Source organism: Natrix helvetica (assembly GCF_964273705.1).
Source record: "Natrix helvetica genome assembly, chromosome: 14".
Lineage (NCBI taxonomy): Eukaryota > Metazoa > Chordata > Lepidosauria > Squamata > Natricidae > Natrix > Natrix helvetica.
Genome location: NC_138564.1, coordinates 4,702,216 through 4,726,612, shown reverse-complemented (window position 1 = coordinate 4,726,612; position 24,397 = coordinate 4,702,216). Strand labels below are relative to the sequence as shown.

Sequence of the window (24,397 nt, the reverse complement as noted above, 5' to 3'; positions counted from 1 at the left end):
TTAATTTCAAGATGATTGCTCTCCTAAGAAAGGAGAAGATGACCTTCTGGTTTCCAGATCATCTCTGTCCTCTCAAACAGGCCATTGGGTTTGCCTTCAAGGGAGTGGGACAAAAAACCTTCTAAGATAGACATGCATGTGGATTAGACAACGCTCAATGTCGAGTGCGTCACTCAATGTCAATGTCACTACAAGGCTAACCCAACAACCAGAGTTGGCTGTTCTATCTACCCACTGGTGGTTAGGTTGAAGAAAGCAATGTTGAGGTGCCCTACCCCTTTTCTATGTGCGTGGTGACATCACACACAGGACCCATAGGGGAATGAAACTTGCATTGCAATGCGGAGGTGTTGCTTTTGTCGTCGGTTATAATCAGGAGAAGCTCATGGGACACCTCTCAGTCTAGAATTCCCTTGCCAAAGCTGTCTTCTCCAAGACACTTCAGTGGATTATGTTAATTTTGGACCAATGGGAAGCTTTGGGATTGGAATCTCTGTAAAATAAGTCTCCTCTGCTCTAAATGGCTTGCAGAGAGACGATGTTGGGGAAAGAAAGAGGCACGATAAGGAGAACCAAATTTCCATATGGGTTCCTTCAAAGGAAAGATGCAGCTGAATCCAAACATGAGCCAGTTTCAATCTCTTGCACAAGGCATCATCCCCAATGTTCTTCAGCTCAAGGAATGGGAAGTCCACCATGATAACTCCCTCAAGGTCTCTTTAGATCTCAAGACTTTTCAAACCTTTAAAGTTAAAGGGAAAGGTTCCCCTCTCACATACGTGCTAGTCGTTCCCGACTCTAGGGGGGCGGTGCTCACCTCCGTTTCAAAGCCGAAGAGCCAGCGCTGTCCGAAGACGTCTCCATGGTCATGTGGCCGGCATGACTCAATGCCAAAAGCGCACAGAAAGTTGTTACCTTCCCACCAAAGGCGGTTCCTATTTTTCTACTTGCCTTTTTTACTTGCTTTTGAACTGCTAGGTTGGCAGAAGCTGGGACAAGTCATGGGAGCTCACTCCGTTACGCGGCGCTAGGGATTTGAACCACCAAACTGCTGACCTTTCTCATCGACAAGCTCAGTGTCTTAGCCACTGAGCCACCGCATCCCTTTTCAAACCTTTACAAGACATCTAAAAAGTGTATGGCCTTTTATCTCTACTATCCACTTGGATTCCTCTCTAAAAAAAAGAATACTTTTGGTTACTTTGCAGTTGATAATCTCTCCAAACCCAACCTCTTGATTCGTAATGACATCCTGTTCTATCTATCCATCAGCTATTGCTTGGGAACTTCTATTTGACCTTAGAAACATTTTGTCAGAATATTCATGAACTGGAATAGGACATAGCAACAGGTCAGCCATTGGGGACTGGCTGGAATAGGACATGGTAACAAGGTCAGCCAATGTATAGGCATGGCAACTGGGTCAGCCAATGGGAACTGTTTGGTGACTGAGAGCCATGCCAGACGGCTCGGAGCCTGGGCGTGGCTTACCTATGTAGCTCTGAGTCTGTGCAAGAGAACTAGTCTAGTCTGCTTTCTGAATTGAAACTGAAAACCAACCTCTCCTGGGTTTTGCCTGTAACTACTACCACGTTGGAAGAACCCACTATTGGTATTGTACATTTACTCATGTGTTGTTATGTGCATAAAGAAGTTAATGAATCCTGCTGAATCAGTCAACTGTGTGTGCTTTCTGGATTTGATTTCTGCAGCAAACTGACACATTTGGTCTGAAGAGGATGGGGTGTGGGAGAAATCACAAGGCATCGACATCCAAGAAACTTCTTCATGAGAAACTTCTTGGATGAGAAGCGAAACGTCTTCAAGGGAAAAAGAAAGAAAGTCCAGTTGCCTCTTGAAAAAGCACCTTTGGGACAACCATGACCTGGAGGACGGAGAATCTCCATAGACATTAGCAAATATGCTTTAGCAAATAAACATGAAATTAACTTTTATGAAAACATCTATGTAGCATCGCTGGCAACAATGTGGAAGTAATTTGCTGTTGTCTCTTTCTGGTTGTGTTTTATTACTTCCCAGTAGGGCCTACAGCCCAAGAACATATTGATGACGTTCTATCTAAGGATTAACCAAGTCCAACTTTTATTCCCCCCCCCCTGCAATCAGTCCAGCTTGATTAGACATTGCTACCTAGCTGGTTTTATCAAAGAACGTATCTACTGGGCTGTCAAAATTGGTCCTACACATCATCTACTCAGTCCCCACTCCAGTTCATGCATATATTTGTTTATTCCCATATTTCAATGCATCCGAAGGCATCAAGGTGTGGCTGTTGACTCTTAAAACCCAGAAGTGATGCTACATTTTGTCTTTGAGTTTCTCCAGATAGTTCCTGATCTGTTTCGATTCTCCCAGGTCCATATCTTGGCAAACCCATTTAATGTCATCTTCGTTGCAATTGAGGATGGAGTTGACGGTGGGGCAACCGTCATCGGGTGGGATGGTGGTGAATGTGGTAAACTTGACCCGCTTCCGCTTGGAGGCGGGCGAATGCAGAGGATTTTCCTGCTTCAGGTCCCTGATTTGCCTGTCTCCCAATTGAATTTTGGGACTGCTTTGACTCGGGAGTTTTTTTGGCGTGCCAACGAGGAGTTGACTGCCCATGTCAAAGCCTATCCCTTGGTCTATGATCGTGGTGCACTCATCCGGCGGAGGCGAGATATCTGCTGTGTTGTCCAACAGCTCCATTTCATTCCCAAGCCACACCCAGTCATGAGAGTGGTTCATGGAAGTCTGCCCTTCCATGGGAAGCTGCTTGTGGCGGTACTTCAATGTGAAGGTGGCACAGTTGATTAGGAAGACCAGAATGGCGAGGCAGAAGACTCCTAACAGGGCATACATCCCTGTCTCCAAGTCACTGAGACCTCTAGGTGTCTCAACCAGGTCGCTGTCCTTCATGCCATTATTGCTTTGGGGAAGATCGATCTGAGCCGGGAAGTTGGTGAAGTCAATCGGGATGTTCTGGAGTAGACCTTCATCTGAAAGTTTATCTCCTTCGGGGATACTTTTGAAGACTTTGTTTTTGGTTGTGGACTTGGCTGTCACACCGTTCTTCCTTGCAGGACCTTCTTCTCGTTCAGCAGAAGAGCTTCTATAATATTGTCCTTCCTGGCCATGGTGGTCTTGATCCAACACCTTCTGCCTCCTGTCACTGGCATGGTTTTCAATTTCCTCAGCACTGTAATCCCCAAGACTGTGGGGGTTGCCATCGTTCTGGCCAAACTTGACTTTGATGTTTCCATTGCCAACTGCTAGGATACTCTTCCGCTTGGACTTCTGGCAAGATTCAGAGATCATCATATCGACTTTGACCAAGAGGCCTTCTCCTTCCCCTTCTGCTACCACCACTGGCCATTTGACCGCAGAGCTCTGATGGGCCGTAACAACCGATTCATCAAGCGAGGAGGCAGAGAGGGAAAAGTCTCTGGGGTCATAGATGTCCAGTGGGGTCACAGCACCATCGCTGAATTGGATCCAGGAGCTCACCAGGGCCTCCTAGCAGAAAACAAAAGGAAGTAGTTAAAACAAGGTCAAACGTCTTCTGCCTTCTGAGATGTCAGTTGAACAGCTTGCTAGTTTTCGTGGAAAATGGACCAGTGAAAAAGAAAACATGTGTTAAGTCTTTGAGATAATCCAGACAGGAAGCAGACTCTACCTTGGCAAAATAAAAAAATAAAGTACAATCACATGACTTTCTAAATCAGTTGTCAAGTGCCTGAATTGCAATGTTGTGACCTCAGAGATAATGTGACGTCTTACAGATACAGATTAATAGAGTTGGAAGGGAGCTTGTAGGTCATCTAGTCCAAGCCCCCGCCCAAGCAGGAGACCCTACACATGGCAGTCCAGACTCTACTTGAAAGCTTCCAGTGATGAAGCTCCCACAACTTCTGAAGGCAACTTCTGTTCCATTGGTTGATGGTTCTCACTGTCAGAAAATTTATCCTTATTTCAAGGTCAACTCTCTCCTTGATCAGTTTCCATCTGTTATACCTTATCTGGCTTTGGAAAATAGCTTGACACCCCCTCCTCTCTATGACAGTCCCTCAAATATTGGAACATGCTATCATGTCTCCCCTGGTCCTTCTCTTCACTAGACTAGCCATGCCCAGTTCCTGCAATCGTCCATCACATGTTTTAGCCTCCAGTCCCCTAATCATCTTGGTTGCTCTTCTCTGAACTCTTTCAAGAGTCTCAACATCTTCTTTATAGTGTGGTGACCAAAACTGGATGCAGTACTCTAGGTCTGGTCTTACTAAGGCTTTATGGAGCCTCCCTTGATCTTGATTGAATCCCTCTGTTAATGCAATTTAGGATTGCATTGGCTTTATGAATTGTGACTCAACTGTTTGGGACCCAACTAAATTCAAGTTCAGAATAGAGAAGGAAGGGACCTTCGAGGACTCCTAGTCCAACTCCTGCTCTAGCAGAAGACCCTTTACCATTTGAGACAAGTGACTAGTCCAGTCTTTTCTTAAAAACCTCCAATGATGGAGTAGCCACAACTTCGGAAGGCAACTTCTGTTCCACCGGTTCACTGGCCTCACTGTGAGGAAGTTTCTCCTTAATTCCAGGTTTTGGAATTACTGCTATTGATTAATAATTAATAATTATTGCAGTTGAATCCCAGTTACTACTGGGACCCAACTGCTTCCGAGGTCTCTTAACTTCAGATCACCACTAAACAGACAGTTGGAAAGTCAAGGACTTCCTTTATTTATGTTTCCCAAGTTACTATCCGTAACTCTTATTTTCCCAAGCTTGTTATTCCATACTAGCTTTGAGGTTCATGAATCTGGTGAAAGCCTACCGACTTTTCTTTCTTTTTTGAAATGATAACAATTAACACGGTGGCTCAGTGGCTAAGACACTGAACTTATCGATCAGTTTGACGGCTCGAATCCCTAGTGGAGTGAGCTCCCGTTACTTGTCCCAGCTTCTGCCAACCTAGCAGTTCGAAAGCATGTAAAAAATGCAAGTAGAAAAATAAGGAAAAACTGGGAAGGGAAGGTAACCGTTCTGTGCACCTTCGGGGTTTAATCATGCCGGCCACATGACCACAGAGATGTCTTCGGACAGCACTGGCTCTTCAGCTTTGGAACAGGAATAAGCACCACCCCCTAGAGTCTGGATGACTAGGACATATGTGTGAGGGGAATCTTAACTTTATTTTACTTATAATTATAAAAAAAACATACATATTTCACTTATGCATAACAATAATACAATACAATACAATACAATACAATACAATACAATAGCAGAGTTGGAAGGGACCTTGGAGGTCTTCTAGTCCAACCCCCTGCCTAGGCAGGAAACCCTATACCGTTTCAGACAAATAGCTATCCAACATCTTCTTAAAGACTTCCAGTGTTGGGCCATTCACAACTTCTGGAGGCAAGCTGTTCCACTGATTAATTGTTCTAACTGTCAGGAAATTTCTCCTTAGTTCCAAGTTGCTTCTCTCCTTGATTAGTTTCCACCCATTGCTCCTTGTTCTACCCTCAATAATCTTTCTTCATCTAATTTCTACCTCATATCTCTAACCATTGATAAAACCTCTTCCATGTTGGAAAATACGCTGTATCTCCTTTATCTTTTTCTTTTCAATGTCAACCTATCCATCTCTCCACAGTCCAATATTTTCCTAACTATGCTTTCATCTGGTGGGGTGTTCTCATTTCCCCAATATTGTGCAAATACAATTCTCACAGCTGTCCATACATGTAGCGTTAAGTGTCTAGTCGCTTAATCTTAATAATTTCTGGTATTATACCTAACAAAAATATGTCTGGCTTTAAATCTGTCATGGTGCCACAATCATCTTATCTTTTATAAAGATTTTCCTTATATGCAGCAGCCATTGTCATTTCGTAATGTCTCTCTCAAAGTTTTTGCCGTTTATCTAATTCTATGGAACAGCCAAACATTTTGGCCCAGACTATCATTGGTTTTTTTTTAACTTGTTCTAGAAAATTTTCAAGGAGATGGTTGTTTCCTGACATAAATCAGCTGTAATGGGAAGGCGAAAGAGAGTGCCTCTTTACAGGGCTGGAATGCTTAATCAATAGATCCGATCAATAAATCTGATACTTTTTAAGCAATGCAGAAGGGAGCCCTTCAGTTTAATGGTCTTCAAGGATTATTATACCTTCCAGGTAGGAAATAGCCAGAGGGGGGCGGGGAAATCTCTTCTAAGAGGATTTGTCCCTTGACGCAAACATCATTTAAACATGAGAACGGTCTTTTCTTCTTTGGAACAATTGGTACAAATGTATACCCATTTAGCTTAAAAGGTTTTACCACTGCCTTGGGAAGAACATGGCTGGACCTCTGTGGGATATTTGTGAAGAAGTAAGCTTTTAGAGGAGGCCATAAAGTAAGAAGGCGTAATGACTCTCCCCATTTGAGGAACAGTTTCATTGCTCCATCCTGTTGTGGCTCTCCAGTGGCCAGCAGAGCTGGCAGGAGATTCGGACGGTGAGGAGGTTGGGGAGGAACATGGGCCAGTCCTGGAGTCTGGGGAAGGCTCTGATGAGGGCTCTGCGTCGGAGGCAGAGATGGGGCCAGGGCTGTCTGACAGTTATCAGCTGCCTTCAGAGTCAGACATCAGTGGGGCAGAGGAACAGCTGGAGCCTGTTCCCAGTGTGCACATGTGCAGAGTTGCCAGACAAAGGGAACAGCTAAAAAACAGGGGTCGACTTGGGAGTAAGGCCACAGGTGGACGGTGAATGGTCCCTCCCAGAGGAAATAAAAGTGGAATGAAAGGGAAGTGGAGTTTGCAGGAGATCATTAGTTCCCTTAATCGGTTTGTGACTCTCCGAGACTCCTTGCCAAGTTTTGCAGATCTCGGCCTGGCAGCTCTCCAAGCCAGATAAGGTCTGTGACTGTAAGTCCTCCCTTGAAAGACTTTGCTGGATGTGAATGAGCAGAATTCACAGTAAATCAATAAAAGGTTTTTTTGTTGGGACCAGGTGTTTGCTTCCTGGGAAGCGTAGATCAGAATACATCCCTCCGTATGTTTTTGATACTAAGGACTGGTGGTTAAAGATGAAGTGAGATTCTGGAGCCATAGGTGCTCAGTGTAACGACTCAGAAAAACCCAAAATGCTCTACCTGTTTGTGAGTGTGAAGCAAGTCTTGAGCTACGGTGGTAGCCACGAAAGCTTGATGACCAGCTGTGCTGGGCTGAAGGACCAGGGACAACCCAGCTACTAGTTGGACTCCCATATCGGTGATGGTCACCTTGTCGTCCAACACCATCACGGTCTTCTCAGCCAAGATGGAGTCAGATAGTGGAGAAAGGACCTTTGGAAGTCAACAGAGAGATCCTCTTAGGAACATTAGAATAGAGTAGAAGAGAAGAGAAGAGAAGAGAATAGAATAGAATAGAATAGAATAGAAGAGAAGAGAAGAGAAGAGGAATAGAATGGAATGGGAATAGGAAGAGAAGAAGAATAGGAATAGAAATAGAAATAGAATAGGAAGAGAAGAGAATAGGAATAGGAATAGGAATAGGAATATTTTTATTATTTTTATTATTTTATTCGATTTATCAGTCGCACCCTCTCCGCGAAGGGACTCGGGGCGACGTACAATCAAAGATATAGGCGTGTGGCATGGAGGAGGTAAATACATCAACATTTAACAATTCAAATAGAAATAAAAGCCACAAAGTTAAAATAAATAACAGTAAAATTACAACAATTAAAACAGTTAAAATACCCCCAAAATTTAAATTTACAGTTTAAAATTGCCAGGGAGGTTAGAGAGTTCTAATTAAGCCAGGCAGGCTAGTTGGAACAGGTGGGTCTTGAGTTTCGTGCGGAAGGAGCGGAGATCAGTCGTTGTCCTAATGTCTGGGGGGAGGTCGTTCCAGAGGGTTGGGCCCATCACAGAGAAGGCCCTACTCCTGGGCGCCGTCCTCTGGCACTGCCTAGTGGAAGGCACCTGGAGGAGTCCCTCTCTGTGAGAGCGGATTGGTCGCAGGGATGTATGGGGCAGGATACGATCCCGCAAATAACGAGGTCCTGTGCCATGGAGCGCTTTAAAGATGGTAATTAGCACCTTGAAGCGCACCCGGTAGACCACAGGGAGCTAGTGCAGCTCGCGCAGGAGAGGTGTTACATGGGTGAACCTCGTTCTCCCCATAATTGCCCACGCGGCCGCATTCTGGACCAATTGTAGTCTCCGGGCGCACCTCAAGGGGAGCCCCATGTAGAGAGCATTGCAGTAGTCCAGACGGGACGTCACCAGCGCGTGAGTGACTGTGCGAAGGGCATCCCGGTCCAATAGGGGGGGCAATTGGCACACCAGGCGAACCTGGTGGAACGCCCCCCTCGCCACGGCTGCCACATGGTCATCCATAGACAGCCGGGCGTCTAGGAGGACGCCCAAATTGCTCGCCCGCTCCACGGGGGCCAGCTGCTCGCCCCCGATGGCCAGCGATGGAATACACTGGTTGAATCGGGGGGCCGGTAACCACAGCCACTCCGTCTTGGAGGGGTTGAGTATGAGTCTGTTGTCTCCCATCCAATAGAAATAGAAATAGAATAGAATAGAATAGGAATAGAAGAGAAAGGAATATAAATAGAATAGAATATAATAGGAATAAGAAGAGAAGAGAATAGGAATAGAAATATAAATAGAATAGAATATAATAGGAATAGGAAGAGAAGAGAATAGGAATAGAAATAGAACAGATTAGGAATAGGAAGAGAAGAGAATAGGAATAGAAATAGAAATAGAATAGAATAGGAATAGGAAGAGAAGAGAATAGGAATAGAAATAGAACAGATTAGGAATAGGAAGAGAAGAGAATAGGAATAGAAATAGAATAGAATAGGAATAGGAAGAGAAGAGAATAGGAATAGAAATAGAACAGATTAGGAATAGGAAGAGAAGAGAATAGGAATAGAAATAGAAATAGAACAGAATAGGAATAGGAAGAGAAGAGAATAGGAATAGAAATAGAAATAGAATAGAATAGGAAGAGGAAGAGGAATAGAAGAGAATAGGAATAGGAATAGAAATACAAATACAATACAATACAATACGATACGATAGGAATAGGAATAGAATTCAGGATAGGATAGACAGGGCAGGGCAGAGCAGAGCAGAATAGTGTACACAAAGACAAGATGTATTTGTCACGAATCATAAGGTGCAACACTTAATGACAGTCATGGGGTACAAATAAGCAATCAAATCATATTAGGAAACAATCCATATAAATCGTAAGGATACAAGCAACAAAGTTACAGTCCTGCAGTCATACGTGGGAGGAGATGGGTGATGAGAACGATGAGAAGATTAATAGTAATAGTAAGGCAGACTTGGTAAAGATCGAAGTTTCACTGTCCCTTTCTCTCAAATATCTTTATAGAATGGAATATCAAGGCAGGGATGTTCTGATACCCACGTGATAGACTCACCTGGACCATTGTCATGCCAACTTCCTGCCCAACTAGAACTTTGCCTCCTTGTAACTGGGCCACGTGAGGTTTCTCAAGCTTCATGAAGTCCGTCACCAAATCTGTTATGTCCATCTGCCAGTCGGAGCCCAACAAATAGGACAGCTGCCCTGATGGGCTAGCATCTTCGGCCACAAACTGAGTGAGGACCCGCACCATGGCATGCTGGTACTGGAGGGTGCAGCCTCTTCCCTTCCGCTCATCTTCATCTTCATCATCACTGTCTCGCGTCAATCTGAAAAATGAGCATTTAGAGATGAACTTCATGCTCAATGTGTTCAAATATGCACACGACACTTTAAAACCGCCATGGCTTCGTCTTCAAAGAAGATGCCCTTGTAGGGAGATTCTCTATAGTCAACGGGGAGCTCTCTGATGTTTGGAGAGGACAATCCATTGTTGGTTCATGGACTAATCTCCAATGAAGGCTTCCTTTAGGGGAGAATTTGCAATTACCCCGAGCCAATTATATTTGTTTCTTCACTTCTTAAATGGAATTGCCCATATGTTATCCTCCCCTCTCAATAATTATATAAACTACATTAGAGGGAGGGAGGGAGGGGAGAGAGAGCGGGAGGGAGGGAGGGAGGAGGGGGAAAGGGAGAGAGAGAAAGAGAAGGAGGGAGGGAGAGGGAGAAATATGATGGATGATAGATAGATGATAGATAGATAGATAGATAGATAGATAGATAGATAGATAGATAAATAGATAGATGAATGATGGATGGATAATAGATGTTAGACAGGTAGATGATAGATGGATGGATGAATGAATGGTTGGATGGATAATAGATGATAGATAGGTAAATGATGGATAGATGGATAGATAGATAGATAGATAGATAGATGGATGGATGGATGGATGGATGGATGATGGATGGATAATAGATGTTAGACAGGTAGATGATAGATGGATGGATGGATGGACAGATAGATGATGGATGGATGGATAATAGATGATAGATAGACAGGTAGATGATAGATGGATGGATGGATGAATGGTTGGATGGATAATAGATGATAGATAGGTAAATGATGGATAGATAGATAGATAGATAGATAGATGGATGGATGGATGGATGGATGGATGGATGGATGGATGGATGATGGATGGATGGATAATAGATGTTAGATAGGTAGATGATAGATCGATGGATGGATGGACAGATAGATGATGGATGGATGGATGGATAATAGATGATAGATAGACAGGTAGTTGATAGATAGGTAGATAGGTACAGAAGGTAGGTAGGTAGATGATGGACAGTCAGACAGATAATAGATATACAGATAAATATACAGATAGATAGAAGATAGAGATATACAGATAGATGATGGAGATAGGTAGATAGGTAGGTAGGTAGGTAGATGATAGAGATAGAGGAGAGACACATATTTCAGAAAGTCCTATGATCGAGTGGCAGCTTGATGCTTGATTTTCCCTGAATCCAATCCAACTCTAACCACTGCACCAGGTCCTCTGGAATGGGGGGAAAAACTGAGGTGGATCACCCTAGGAATCTATTCCTTTTCCGGTCCCCTTTGTAAACTCCTCTCCCCTATCTACTGAAAGAAGAGAACGAAGCAGAACAGTGGGTTGAAAAAGAAGGCGCAACAGAAACAGAAGGACACGGAGTCCGTTGGACTTAGACCGAGGCCACAAATCTCAAGCCAACCAACAAAACCCACCTCTGGTTGGAAACAATGGGGACTCTCCAACCTTTGATCTGGTTCAGCTCCGTGTCAGACACATCGATCTGAAGAGGCAGGCGCGGGACCCAAACCGTAAGCCGCAGGGGGGCACTGAGGTACTGGTAGGTGAAGTTTACCACAGCATTCACTTTTCCTTTCATCTCTTTGCCATTGACAAAAACATAGTCACATCGATCAGAGACCTAGAGAAGGATGAAATGAGGAAGAGGTCAAGATAGAATCAGGGGATGTCGCTGAGTGAGCGATTGCCATGGATTGGCTATCTTTGGAGGAGATCTTTGGTGCCGATCTGGAATTTTGAGAGCCAGGTGGGTACTTGGCATTTGATATGATCAGACCATACCCATTTAGCTTTTCGGGCCTGGGCCTTCAGTGAGGCTTAATGATTTCACTGGAAATACGTATGACCCAATGTGCATGGTTGCAAGGTTTTTGGCAACATTTATGACACTTTTAAGAACTGTTATGATGACAATGTTATCATAGAGTCTCTTTGGCAACCATCTCTCCCCCCCTCTCTCTCCCATCCATCCATCTAGCTGTAGCCATCTTCTCTCTTCTATCATCTCTCTCTCTCTCTTTATCTAGCATCTGTCTGTCTGTCTGTCTGTCTGTCTGTCTATCTAATCATCTATACCTACCTACCTACCTACCTACCAATCATCTATCAACTATATCATCTATCTATTGTCCATCCATTCTAGCTATCTTTCATCTATCTCATTCTATCTATCTATCTATCTATCTATCTATCTATCTATCTATCTATCTATCTATCTATCATCTATCATCTATCTTTCTTTCTTCCTTCCTTCCTTCCTTCCTTCCTTCCTTCCTTCCTTCCTTCCTTCCTATCTATCCACCCACCCACCCACCCATCTATATTTCTATCCATCCATCCATCTATTGTATCTAGCTATCTATATTATCATTCTATTATCTTTCATCTACCTATCTAGCCATCATTTATCAACAGCCTACCATCATCCTCCCAACCCACCCACTGTATGTATGTATGTATGTATGTATGTATGTATGTATGTATGTATGTATCTATCTCTCTCTCTATCTATCTATCTATCTATCTATCTATCTATCTATCTATCTATCCACTCTGTATCCTTTGTCTCTTTCAATGATTTTTATCTATCAACAATGATATCTATTATGTATAACTATCTGCCTGTCTGTTTGTCTGTCTCTATATCTGTCTATCTATCTATCTATCTATCTATCTATCTATCTATCTATCTATCTATCTATCTATCTATCTATCATATCTACAGTATCTAATCTTTCTGCACTTTTTGTTTCTTTCAATGATTTTTATTTATCAATGATATCTATCTATTCTTTATATCTGTCTGACTGTCCATCGTCCCTGTATCATCTCTCTGTTTCTCTCTGTCTTCTCTCTTTCCATCCATCCATTATCTATCTCTACCAGCCAGCTTGTCCCCAGCCATGTTAGCAGAGGAGGAAAGTCAGTGGTCTGTAAAATCCAACACTGATCAAAGAAGCGATTACGGCTTTCCCTCTGAAATTGGCTCTGCTAATGTATGCTTCTATTCTGGGACAATATTTACATGCTAAATAATAAATCCAGTTCAAGGCTGCCGGTGAGAAGAGGGGAGGCTGCCCTGAAGTTGAATGAAAAGAAAAGTTCAGCAGCATAAATCCAACCATAAAAAAGAGATAATGGACTGTCATAGAAGGAATGGAGGGTTTTTTTTTTGTTTTTTGTTTTGGCTGGGTGTTTTATTCCTTGTACAGAACCGTCCTAGGGATTTGTAACGTCTAAAGGGAGAAGAAAAAATAGAAGGGCTGCTTTGAGAAATAATAATAACGATGAAGAGTATTAATCACTACTTGGAGCTGCTGATATATGGTTCTTGGGAAGAACTTGGCATGAATGGAGGCCAACACCTGCTAAAGAACTGGCAGCTGGATTTGGACTCCTTCCCAAGGACTTGGGATAGGAAGAGATTGTTTGCAAAGGTAGTGTCAGGTTTCCTAAAAATGCCCTAATTGATTCATGGGTATTGAGCCAAATTTCAATGCAAAACTAGTCGTTTATTAGGAGCGCCATTAGGCAAGGCCTTTTCGCAGTCAGATCTAAGCTTTGTTTGCTTTATGGTTGAACTTTACCCCTGTTCCTCCCCTCCATCTGTGTCATAAATCACATTCTCCAATGAGGTGCACCCTCCCAAGCCTCCTGCAGTAATCTGAGATCTGACTTTAGCTGAAAGAAATTCCCCCGCCCTTTCTCTCACTGTGGAAACTTTAGTTGACATGTAGTACCAACAGTAAAAGGTGCCTTGGGTATAATTGCAAAACATCTGGAGCATCACTTGAACATCATCGGCATTGACACAACCCCCATAAGTCAATTGCAAAAGGCCGCCTGATTTGGAACAGCTTACATCTTTCAACAACATTTTTAGTGCCGCCAAATGACAACATCTGTGCATGGGGAGGACTTGATGGGTGGAAAGAAATGCCAGATCCGATCGAAATATCTGGCTGAGTGGGGAAGCAACCGTAGGAACAGAATTCCGGTGTCCCAAAGATGCTTTTTCAAAAGGCAAGTGGACTTTTTATTTTTTCCCAGAAGACGTTTTGCTTCTCATCCAAGAAGCTTCTTCCCTTCTGACTGAATGGTGGAGGAGGTTCATCGGTCCAAGTGGCCTCAAGGACTCTCCGAAAGAGCACTAACGACAGGATGACTGCAAGGAATATGAATCCTCCCAACCTCCTCCATTCACTCAGAACCCAAGAAGCTTCTTGGATGAGAAGCGAAACATCTTCAAGGAAAAACAAAGTCCAGTTGCCTTTTGAGAGAGAGAAAAACAGACGTTTGGGACAGCCATGGCATGGATGACTGAGAAACTCCATAGACATTTAGAATTCTGGAAAGTTGATTCTGAGTAAATTTGTATAAAATTGAGAGATGGAATAAACTTCTCTTACACCACTAGGTTGGGTTGGTTTCCCCCTTGCACATATGTGCTACTCGTTCCCAAATCTAGGGGCGGTGCTCAACTCCGTTTCAAAGCCGAAGAGCCAGCGCTGTCCAAAGACGTCTCCGTGGTCATGTGGCCGGCATGACTCAACTCCCGAAGGTGCACAGAACACTGTTCCCTTCCCACCAAAGGTGGTTCCTATTTTTCTACTTGCGTTTTTACATGCTTTCAAACTGCTAGGTTCGCAGAAGCTGGGACAAGTAACGGGAACTCACTCCATTACACGGCACTAGGGATTTGAACCGCCGAACTGCTGACTTTTCTGATCGACAAGCTCAGCGTCTTAGCCACTGAGCCACTGCGTCCTTTTACACCACTAAGCCAAGTTGATGGGAGGTATTAATCAAGTATGACATGCGCATTAAAACCCATAACGCATTAAAATGGGCTTCTTCCTAACTATTCACCTTTTCTCATAATTTAACACTCGTTGACAAGGTGGGAATAAGCCTAGAAGGATGTTGTAAGCCTGAAAAATTCAGTTCCTTGTCACTGTAGCATCTAACACCTCCTGGTATGTGTGCTTAATTAAACAATATCCTCTCTCTAAATCTTCAGCCTGTAAGAATGCAATAAGAGATTTTACTTTGGGGGGAAAAAGGGGGCAAAGAGCCTCGGTCCATGAACTCACGAAAGCTTCCTGCTACCCCGGATATATGGAATAAAATATTGCTCCCAGACATGAAATCCAACATCTGTCGCTTCTCTCGCAAACAGCTTTCATCGCAAGTAAAAGGGACCGAATAGAAATAAAGGCAGAATAAAGAAATTTAAGGTCAACATAACTCTTTTGTCATGGCCAATTCACATTGTCAACTCACCTAGTCTGGAGCTGGTGATTAAGCACAGCTGGGATTAACAGAGTTGGAAGGGACCTTGTAGGTCATCTAGTCCAACCCCCTGCCCAAGCAGGAGACCCCACACCATTTCTGACAAATGACAGTCCAGTCTCTTCTTCAAAGCTTCCAATGATGAAGCTCCCACAACTTCTGAAGGCAACTTCTGTTCCATGGGTGGATTGTTCTCACTGTCAGAAAATTCCTCCTTATTTCCAGGTTGAATCTCTCCTTGTTCAGTTTCCATCCATTATACCTTGTCTGGCCTTGGAAAATAGCTTGACCCCTTCCTCTCTGTGGCAGCCTCTCAAATATTGGAAGACTACTATCGTGTCTCCCCTGGTCCTTCTCTTCACTAGACTAGCCAGGCCCAGTTCCTGCAACCCCTCCTGGACCGAGATGCCCTACGCGCGGTCACTCATGCACTGGTGACGTCTCGCCTGGACTACTGTAATGCTCTCTACATGGGGCTTCCCTTGGGACGCGCCTGAAGACTGCAGCTAGTCCAGAACGCAGCCGCGCGGGCAGTCATGGGGAGTACCAAGTACTCCCATGTAACACCGCTCCTGCGCGAGCTGCACTGGCTGCCTGTGGTCTTTCGGGTGCGTTTCAAGGTCTTGACCACCATCTTTAAAGCGCTCCATGGCATAGGGCCCAGTTACTTGCGGGATCACGTCCTCCCACATACATCCCAGCGGCCAATTCGCTCTCACAGGGAGGGGCTTCTCCTGGTGCCGTCCGCTAGGCAATGCCAGCGGGCGACGCCAAGGAGTAGGGCCTTCTCTGTGATGGGCCCAACCCTCTGGAATGACCTCCCCCTCGACATTAGAACCACCACCGACTTCCGCTCCTTCCGGCAGAAACTAAAGACTCACCTGTTCCGACTGGCTGGCCTGGCATAATTTCAATGCCTATCTCCTGGCATTTATATTTTTACTGGTTTTTTAAGGGGATTATTCTGTAGACTTAATTTTATAGGGTATTGGGATTTTAATGTTTGTATATTTTAATTACTTATTAGCAATACAGTCCTGCACATCTTTTATCCTCCTCTTATCCATCTATTCTATATCTGTATATATATATTGTCCATTTAGTAATTTTAATTGTTTTAATGTTGTTCTTTGACATGGACTGTACACCGCCCCGAGTCCCTTTCGGGAGAGGGGGCGGTCTATAAGCGCTAATAAATTGAATTCAATTCAAACCGTCCATCGTATGTTTTAGCCTCCAGTCCCCTCATCATCCTGGTTGCTCTTCTCTGCACTCTTTCTAGAGTCTCAACCTCTTTTTTGTAGCGTGGTGACCAAAACTGGATGCAATACTCTAGGTGTGGTCTTACTAAGGCTTTATAGCTCTTAATTGTATCTTGATTGTATCTTGATCTTGATGTTTTGGGGCAACCTCCCTTATAGCACAGTCTTGTTCAATGGTAAGAAAAAGGAGTGAGAAAGAAAGTTCAAAGGAGTTAGAGATCTCCCAAGATCACGGGAGATCTCCTGAGGTTTGGAAGCATTCCTAGAAAGATGCCTGCAACTCGCACAAGATCTCATCTGTTAACACAGACATTTGACCAGATTTGGGGATCATGGAACATTTGCTCATTGGGTAATCTGATAAGCCTTGGGGACGATGGGATATTTCCACAGGGAAAGAGTTGAGGATTTATGGGACATTTGCTCATTGAGGAATCTGATGAGAGTCAGGGATCACAGGATGCTTTCTTACTAGGAAATCTCATCCCAAAGGTTTTTTTTCAGGAGGCAACTGGACTTCCTTGTTTTTTCTTTGAAGAGGTTTTGCTTCTCATCCAAGAAGCTTCTTCAGCTCTGACTTGGATGGTGGGGAATGGAAGGATTTATACTTGCAGACAGTTGGTCATTTACATCCTTTTAGAGAACCGTTGAGGCACTTGGAGGTTTATCGGTGTCCTCAGGGTCAACTGAGAGGTGCAAATGTTTTCTGTACTCTGCAATTTTTCTTCTGGAAATCCATTCCTTATTCCCACACCATTCCAAGGGTCTTCATCCCAAATTGTATAGTTACAAGTCTACAGAGATTCTCAGTCATCCAAATCATGGTTGCCCCAAAGGGGCTTTTTCAGGAGGCAACTGGACTTTCTTCTTGTTTTTCTTTTGAAGAGTAGGAAAATCTGGGAAATCTCATCATTTGTTGAAGATCATGGGACATTTGCACATTGAAAAAAATTCTCATAAGAGTTGGGGATCATGGGATATTTGATCGACTTCTAATGCAGGATGGATGTAGCTTGCTATGCTAAGCAGGAATTCCATCCTGAACCTCTGCAATCCTAGTCCAACGTTCAAAACACCTACTGCACATCAGGTCCTCCAACCTTCAAGTTTAGCAACTCCTGAACTTCGAGGTCAGGTGGAAAGCTACCAAAGATATACACATATTTTATCTCAGCATCAATGTTAGAGGAGATACTTAAAAAGTATTGAATTTTACTAACTTCCTCAGGTTGATTAGCATTCTTTAGCCTTTAAAGAGGCCCGCAGGAAAAGGCGAAAGAGATTTTTGTCCTTCAAATCCTGACACATCCCACTGGGTTCGTTCACTTAGATGTATCTGAGGGATCCTTGCTGCTCCCTGGGCTTGGTTGGTGGTTGTATTTTTGCACACATTTCATTATCCAAACTAGATAACATTATCAATGCTAGAAGGGAGTGAGGTTTGCAGGGAGGAAGAGGAGGAGGAGAGGGAGAAGGAAGGAGGAGGAGGAAGAGGGAGAAGAAGAAGAAGGAAGAAGGAGAAGGAAGAGGGAGAAGAAGGAGAAGGAAGAAGGAAGAGGAAGAAGGAAGAGGGAGAAGGAGGAGAGGGAGAAGGAAGAGGGAGAAGGAAGAAGGAGAAGGAAGAGGGAGAAGTAGGAGAAGGAGGAAAGGGAAAATGAAGAGGGAGAAGGAAGAAGGAGAAGGAAGAAGGAGAAGGAGGAGGAGAAGGAAGAGGGAGAAGGAAGAAGGAGAAGGAAGAGGGAGAAGAAGAAGGAGAAGGAAGAGGGAGAAGTAGGAGAAGGAGGAAAGGGAAAAGGAAGAGGGAGAAGGAAGAAGGAGAAGGAAGAGGGAGAAGGAGGAGAAGGAGGAGAGGGAAAATGAAGAGGGAGAAGGAAGAAGGAGAAGGAAGAAGGAGAAGGAGGAGGAGAAGGAAGAGGGAGAAGGAAGAAGGAGAAGGAAGAGGGAGAAGGAGGAGGAGAAGGAAGAGGGAGAAGAAGGAGGAGAAGGAAGAGGGAGAAGTAGGAGAAGGAGGAAAGGGAAAATGAAGAGGGAGAAGGAAGAAGGAGAAGGAAGAAGGAGAAGGAGGAGGAGAAGGAAGAGGGAGAAGGAAGAAGGAGAAGGAAGAGGGAGAAGAAGAAGGAGAAGGAAGAGGGAGAAGTAGGAGAAGGAGGAAAGGGAAAAGGAAGAGGGAGAAGGAAGAAGGAGAAGGAAGAGGGAGAAGGAGGAGAAGGAGGAGAGGGAAAAGGAAGAAGGAGGGGAAGGAGAAGGAAGGGGGAGAAGAAGAAGGAGGAGAAGGAGAGGGAGGAGGAGAAGGAGGAAGGGGAGAGGAGGAAGAAAGTAGGATTGATGGTGCTCCCTGAGCTTGGTGGTTTCTTGAAGATGTTTCATGACCAACTAGGGGATGTCATCATGCTAGAAGGGAGTGGGGTTTGCAGAATGATGATGGAGGAGGAGGCGGAGGCGGAGGCGGAGGCGGAGGAGGAGGAGGAGGAGGAGGAGGAGGAGAGGGTCCTCAAGTGCTCCTCAAGCTTGGTTGTTTTCTTGCAGACATTTCATTAGCCAAGTCAGTAACATCATCAGTGCTAGCTTAGTCTGGGACTCCTTCTCTTTGCAAACCTCCCTCCCTCCTACCACTGATGATGTCGCCTAGTTGGGTAATGAAACATTTGCAAGAAAACCACCAAGCTCAGAGGGCACCAAGGACCCCACAGTCGTTCTCCTCTTCCTCCTCCTCCTCCTGCAAACTTCACTCCCTTCTATAGCACTGATAATGCTGACTACTTGGGTCCTGAAATGTCTTCAAGAAAACCACCAAGCTCAGAGAGCAGAGACTATACAATTCCTTTCCTCCTCCCTCCTGCAAATTTCACTCCCTTCTACCACTGATGATGCTACCTAGTTGGGTGATGAAACATCTGCAAGAAAACCACGAAACTCAGAGACCACTAAGGACCCCGCAGTCCTCCTTCTGTTTGCAAACCTCTCTGCCTTCTAGCACTGATGGAGCTACCTCGTTGGGTAATGAAACGTCTGCAAGAAAACCACCAAGCTCAGAGACCACCAAGGGCCCCCTCATGCCAACCCTGAGCTACAGATATTCTCCTTTATTCTATGTCTGCTCTCTGTTGAATTCCTTTGCTGCCAACCTCAGCACATGCGTGACTCGCTTGCATTTGAATAGAGACACAGAAATAAATAGAAGACACTTGACTGCCAAAGCAAGGCTAGAGTTCAAATCTGAGCAATCTGTTCCAGAGAGGGAAGTGATTTCCTCACCCCCTCAAGTTTTGCAAATAAAAAATAAAAATAACTGGCTCCTTTTCTAAGTTTCCAGGAAGGGAAGAGATTCCCAAAGCCCGGAACCCTTGTTATTAATAGACATCGAGAAAGCATCTTGGATGAATCTTGCTGAGACAGCGAAAAAACGTGGCCTATTTATTCTTCATGGTTTAGTGCCACTGTAAATATCTTCTGGTCCACTTTTTAAAAGGTCAGACCCGTCCTTGGGAGATTGAGGACTTTTATAACTGCAGGGAGGAGTGTAAATTCAGAATCCAGACAAGGAGAGGGCTGTTGATAAGCCAAACCAGGAGAGAGATAGCAAAAGAACTGGCTAAATATCCTGGAACATCAGTTACACTTTGAGGGTGTCACTTATATTGCTAAGGATAGAGAATTGCCAACTTTTCAATGATGTTCATGTTTTATGGACTAGACTTGGTTGGTATGCCAAGAGGTATATAGCAAGAGCGAGTGTGTAAAATATTAAGTCTCACCCTTCATGATCTGCTTTATGGTTTATTGGTCCACACTTTTCTGGTTTCCTTTAATGTTTCTTGAAATTTTTGAGCACGGTGCCAACCTAGAACTGAGAAATTTCCTGACAGTGAGAACAATTAATCGTTGGAACGACTTGCCTTCAGAAGGTGTGGGAGCTTCATCACTGGAGGCTTTTAAGAAGAGGCTGGACAACCATTTGTCTGGAATGATATAGGGTTACCTGCTTGATCAGGGGGTTGGACTAGAAGACCTCTGAATCCCTTCCAACTCTGGTACTCTATGTTCTGTAATTATCTGGGTAAAGGTTCCCCTCGCACATATGTGCTAGTCGTTCCCGACTCTCGGGAAGCAAAGCACATGTGGATGCTGAATGGCACCTCCCTGGCTAGGGAATAAATAGAAGGAAAGGGGAGTGGTGGTCGTAGGAGACAACAGTTCGTATTTCTGAAGATTTTGCTCATTGTGTTTCGTGCCTCAGAGACTGCTTGCCAGAACTTAATTTGCAGCCTTTCAGCTGGGAGCTCACGGCCTGGCAATTATCACAAGGAACTGATAAGGTCTGTACTGCAGTTAATTCCTTGAAGGACTATTGCCTGGACTTTTTGGTGGGTGAATGCCATTAATTCACAAGAGGTAAATAAAGAGGGGGGGGGGGTTGTGACAAGGAGTCTGTTTCTTGCTTCTGCTAAGGTTGGGCCAGAACAGATACGGAGTGGGGGGGGGGGGTTAGAGATAGCTGTATTTATTGTAGTGAAAATAAAATACTCTTGGGAACCAAGGATGTTCTCACACCTGGTCAGAGGAAGGAGGGGTGATGTCACCAGGCAACCAGACAGCACCTTGATTGGACCATGTGACTGTTTGTTTGGGGAGGGGGAAAACTTTTACTTTTAAGTAGGTGAAAACAGCAGGACTTTTCAGAGTTGGTTTTCACCAGATATGTGTCAATATGATATTTCCAATAAAGCTATTCTTTAAGGAATCTACTTGCCTTGGAGTGTTGCTTGAAATAGATCTATTCAGTGGTGGGATTCAATTTTTTTTGCTACCGGTTCTGTGGGCGTGGCTTGGTAGGTGTGGTAAGGGAAGGATACTGCAAAATCTGCATTCCCTCCCCACTCCTGGGGGAAGGATTCTACGAAATCCCCAGTTCCTTCCGATCAGCTGGGACTCGGGAGGCAGAGAATAGATGGGGGTGGGGCCAGAACGGTATTTACCGTTCTCCGGACTACTCAAAATTTCCACTACCAGTTCTCCATAACTTCTCAGAACCTGCTGAATGCCACCTCTATATCTATTACTTGGAACCCTAACTGCAGGACCATAACTATATCTATATCATCTATCTATCTATCTATCATCTATCTATCTATCTATCTATCTATCTATCTATCTATCTATCTATCTATCTATCATCTATCTATTCATAGATTTTCATGGGTGTAGGTATGCTGGTCTTGTTGTATTCGGGTCTTTTCCCATGCAAGATTGAAATTGAGATTGTCAAACCCAAACTCTGGCTTAGATATGTTGATGACACTTTCGTGATTTGGCCACATGGGAAAGGAAAACTGGACAACTTCCTCACATATCTCAACAGCCTACACCACAAAATACAATTCACCATGGAAATAGAAGCAAACGACCAACTTCCCTTTCTGGATGTCCTAATCTACAAAAAACCCAATGGCTCCCTAGGACACACCATCTACTGGAAAAAAACACACACCAACACTACTTAAATGCACAATCCCATCACCACCCTGCACAGATCAACTCCGTAGCCAAGACCATCATCTCCGGTACCAAAGACTACCTGAAAACTGAATTACACACTCTCACAAACGTATTAATTTCCAACGGATTCCAAAGAAAAACAATTACCAACCAAGATTCCCCCCAAGAACCAAGACACAGAACAGGACAATGGCATCGCCCTCCTCCCTTACATCAAAGACACCACAAATAAAATCAGCAAAATTCTCCACAAACACAATATCAGGACAGCCTTCACCACTGACCAAAAAATAGCCAACATCTTAAGAAACCCCAAAGACAAAATCCAGCTAGAAAACCAAGGAGTCTACAAAAACCATGCAAAATCTGCCCTGCAACATACATAGGACAAACGAACAGGAGAATAAATGCACGCATCGCAGAACACAAGAACGCCGTAAGAAAAAAAAAACTTCCTCCCTTTTCCAGCACCTTAAAGCTACAGGACATGAAATTAATTTTGAAGGAACCAGGTTAATCTCCAAAACAGAACACTTCAACAAGAGAATAATTATGGAAGCTATCGAAATAGAGAAACACCCCCCAACATGAATAAACGTGACGATACCTTCCGCCTACCAGACATCTGGAAACCAGCCCTAGTCAACAAACGAGCCCCACCCACCACCCAGGCCGTTACAACATGAAACAACAACGCACCCACAGCCAGCACCAATCAGCACCAATCTACCAATCATGATACAGCCACACATCCAATCAATCCACTTGCTGAAACAGGGCCAGCACTCCACCCCCACCCCCCAAGGTTTGTAGAGGGACGGCAGCTCCTATCACACTTTAAACCCAAAACAGCAGCCTGAAGATGGCGAGTGAGACCTCACTGAAACGTTGCCAAGACAATCTCAATCTTACATGGGAAAAGACCCAAATACAACAAGACTATCAATCTATCTATCATCTCTCTCTCTCTCTCTCTCTCTCTCTCTCTCTCTCTCTCTCTCTCTCTCTCTCTCTCTCTCTCTATCTATCTATCTATATATATATATATATATATATATTTGTGTTGTATTTTGTGCTGATAAATAAATAAAGGAGTAGTGAGCTTCCTCCCATATTTGGGCATACCAGGGGTTGTAACACAAATACATATACTTATACTTATACATATACATCATATACATATACATATACATATACAGCATATACATATACATATACATATACATCATATACATATACATATACATATACATATGTCAGTTGATGAAGGTTTGAGAAACTGCATCTTTAACTGAAAGTCTGAAGGGTCGGTAGACAACGGCGGCCAGCCAAAAACTCAAATTGCCTTGAGACAAAGGAAGGTTGGCTGCTTTATTAATACGGACACATTAAAATACAGCAGGGATGCTTTAATAGCCGGAGTAACATATATTATCTCTATGGTGCTCCTCAATACATTTTAGAGATATTTTCAGGAAGCTCTCATTGGATCCAATTTCAGGATGGGTGCTAATCTGGAATACAAATAACCCAGCTGTTTTATAACGTAACTCTTTAATTCACCTCAGGTATTGCTTACTGCTGAACCGAAGTTCAGGTGTTAATCCAGATCAAGGGTATCAGGCAACCTTAAACATTCAAAGCTCCTAAACAGGAGCCCCCCCCCCCGGTTCAATTCTGTAGCTGACCAGAAGTCTAATTCCCCCATCATAGAGTCTCCTCCTAGCATGACGTTTCCTCTGCTGACCAGAAATCCCATTCTCCCACCATAGAGTCTCCTCCCAGTGTGGCATCCTTTTTCCTCTGTGGACCAGAAGTCCGGTTCCCCCACCACAGAGTCTCCTCCTAGCACGGCATCCTTTTTCCTCTACCTGTCCTAACCAAAAGCCCTATCAACTGTGGCACTGACCAGCGACAGGGAGTTGCAGAAGAGGGGATGAAAGAGCCACATGCGGCTCCAGAGCCGCGGGTTGCTGTCCCCTTGCTCCAGATCATCTTTGCATCCATATAAAGTCAACAGCATCAATACATTTCCCCCCAAAAAGAGTGTCAGAACCCAGTATGTTGTCAGGAAAGTTCTGAATGTTTATCCAGTGAAGAAGAAAAGGCAACACCAACAAGTAAACCTTGACCAGAAAGATGGGACAAGAATCAGCAAACCATCTTGATCCAACAAGGTCATAGTTGACCATGGAGGTGCAGAGCTGAAGGACAGAGAGTCAACTCCACACTACAAAAGAGACGTTGAGAGTCTAGAAGGAGTGCAAAGAAGAGCAACCAAGATGATGAAGGCACTGGAGGCTAAACATACGAAGAACGGTTGCAGGAACTGGGCATGGATAGTCTAGTGAAGAGAAGGACCAGGGGAGACATGAGAGGAGTCTTCCAATATTGGAGGGGCTGCCACAGAGAAGAAGGGGTCAAGCTGTTTTCCAAAGCACCCGAAGGCCAGACAAGGAATAACAGATAGAAACTGACCAAGGAGAGATTCAACCTGGAAATAAGGAGAAATTTCCTGACAGTGAGAACAATCAACCAATGGAACAGAAATTGCCTTTGGAAGTTGTGGGAGCTTCATC

General features: G+C 44.1%; 1 protein-coding gene across 1 annotated transcript in view; it reads right to left on the bottom strand.

The window, feature by feature from the left end:
* Window positions 1-460: 460 nt before the first annotated feature.
* Window positions 461-24,397, bottom strand: part of LOC309399054 (transmembrane protein 132C-like) — a gene marked incomplete at its 5' end in the record, with an annotated part of 191,604 nt that continues 167,667 nt past the window's right edge. The window contains 4 exons of the mRNA XM_081966520.1: window positions 461-3,516; window positions 7,138-7,329; window positions 9,456-9,729; window positions 11,184-11,389. Coding sequence (XP_081822646.1) covers window positions 2,320-3,516; window positions 7,138-7,329; window positions 9,456-9,729; window positions 11,184-11,389 — 1,869 coding nt within the window. The 3' untranslated portion in view covers window positions 461-2,319. The remainder of the gene's footprint in view (window positions 3,517-7,137; window positions 7,330-9,455; window positions 9,730-11,183; window positions 11,390-24,397) is intronic.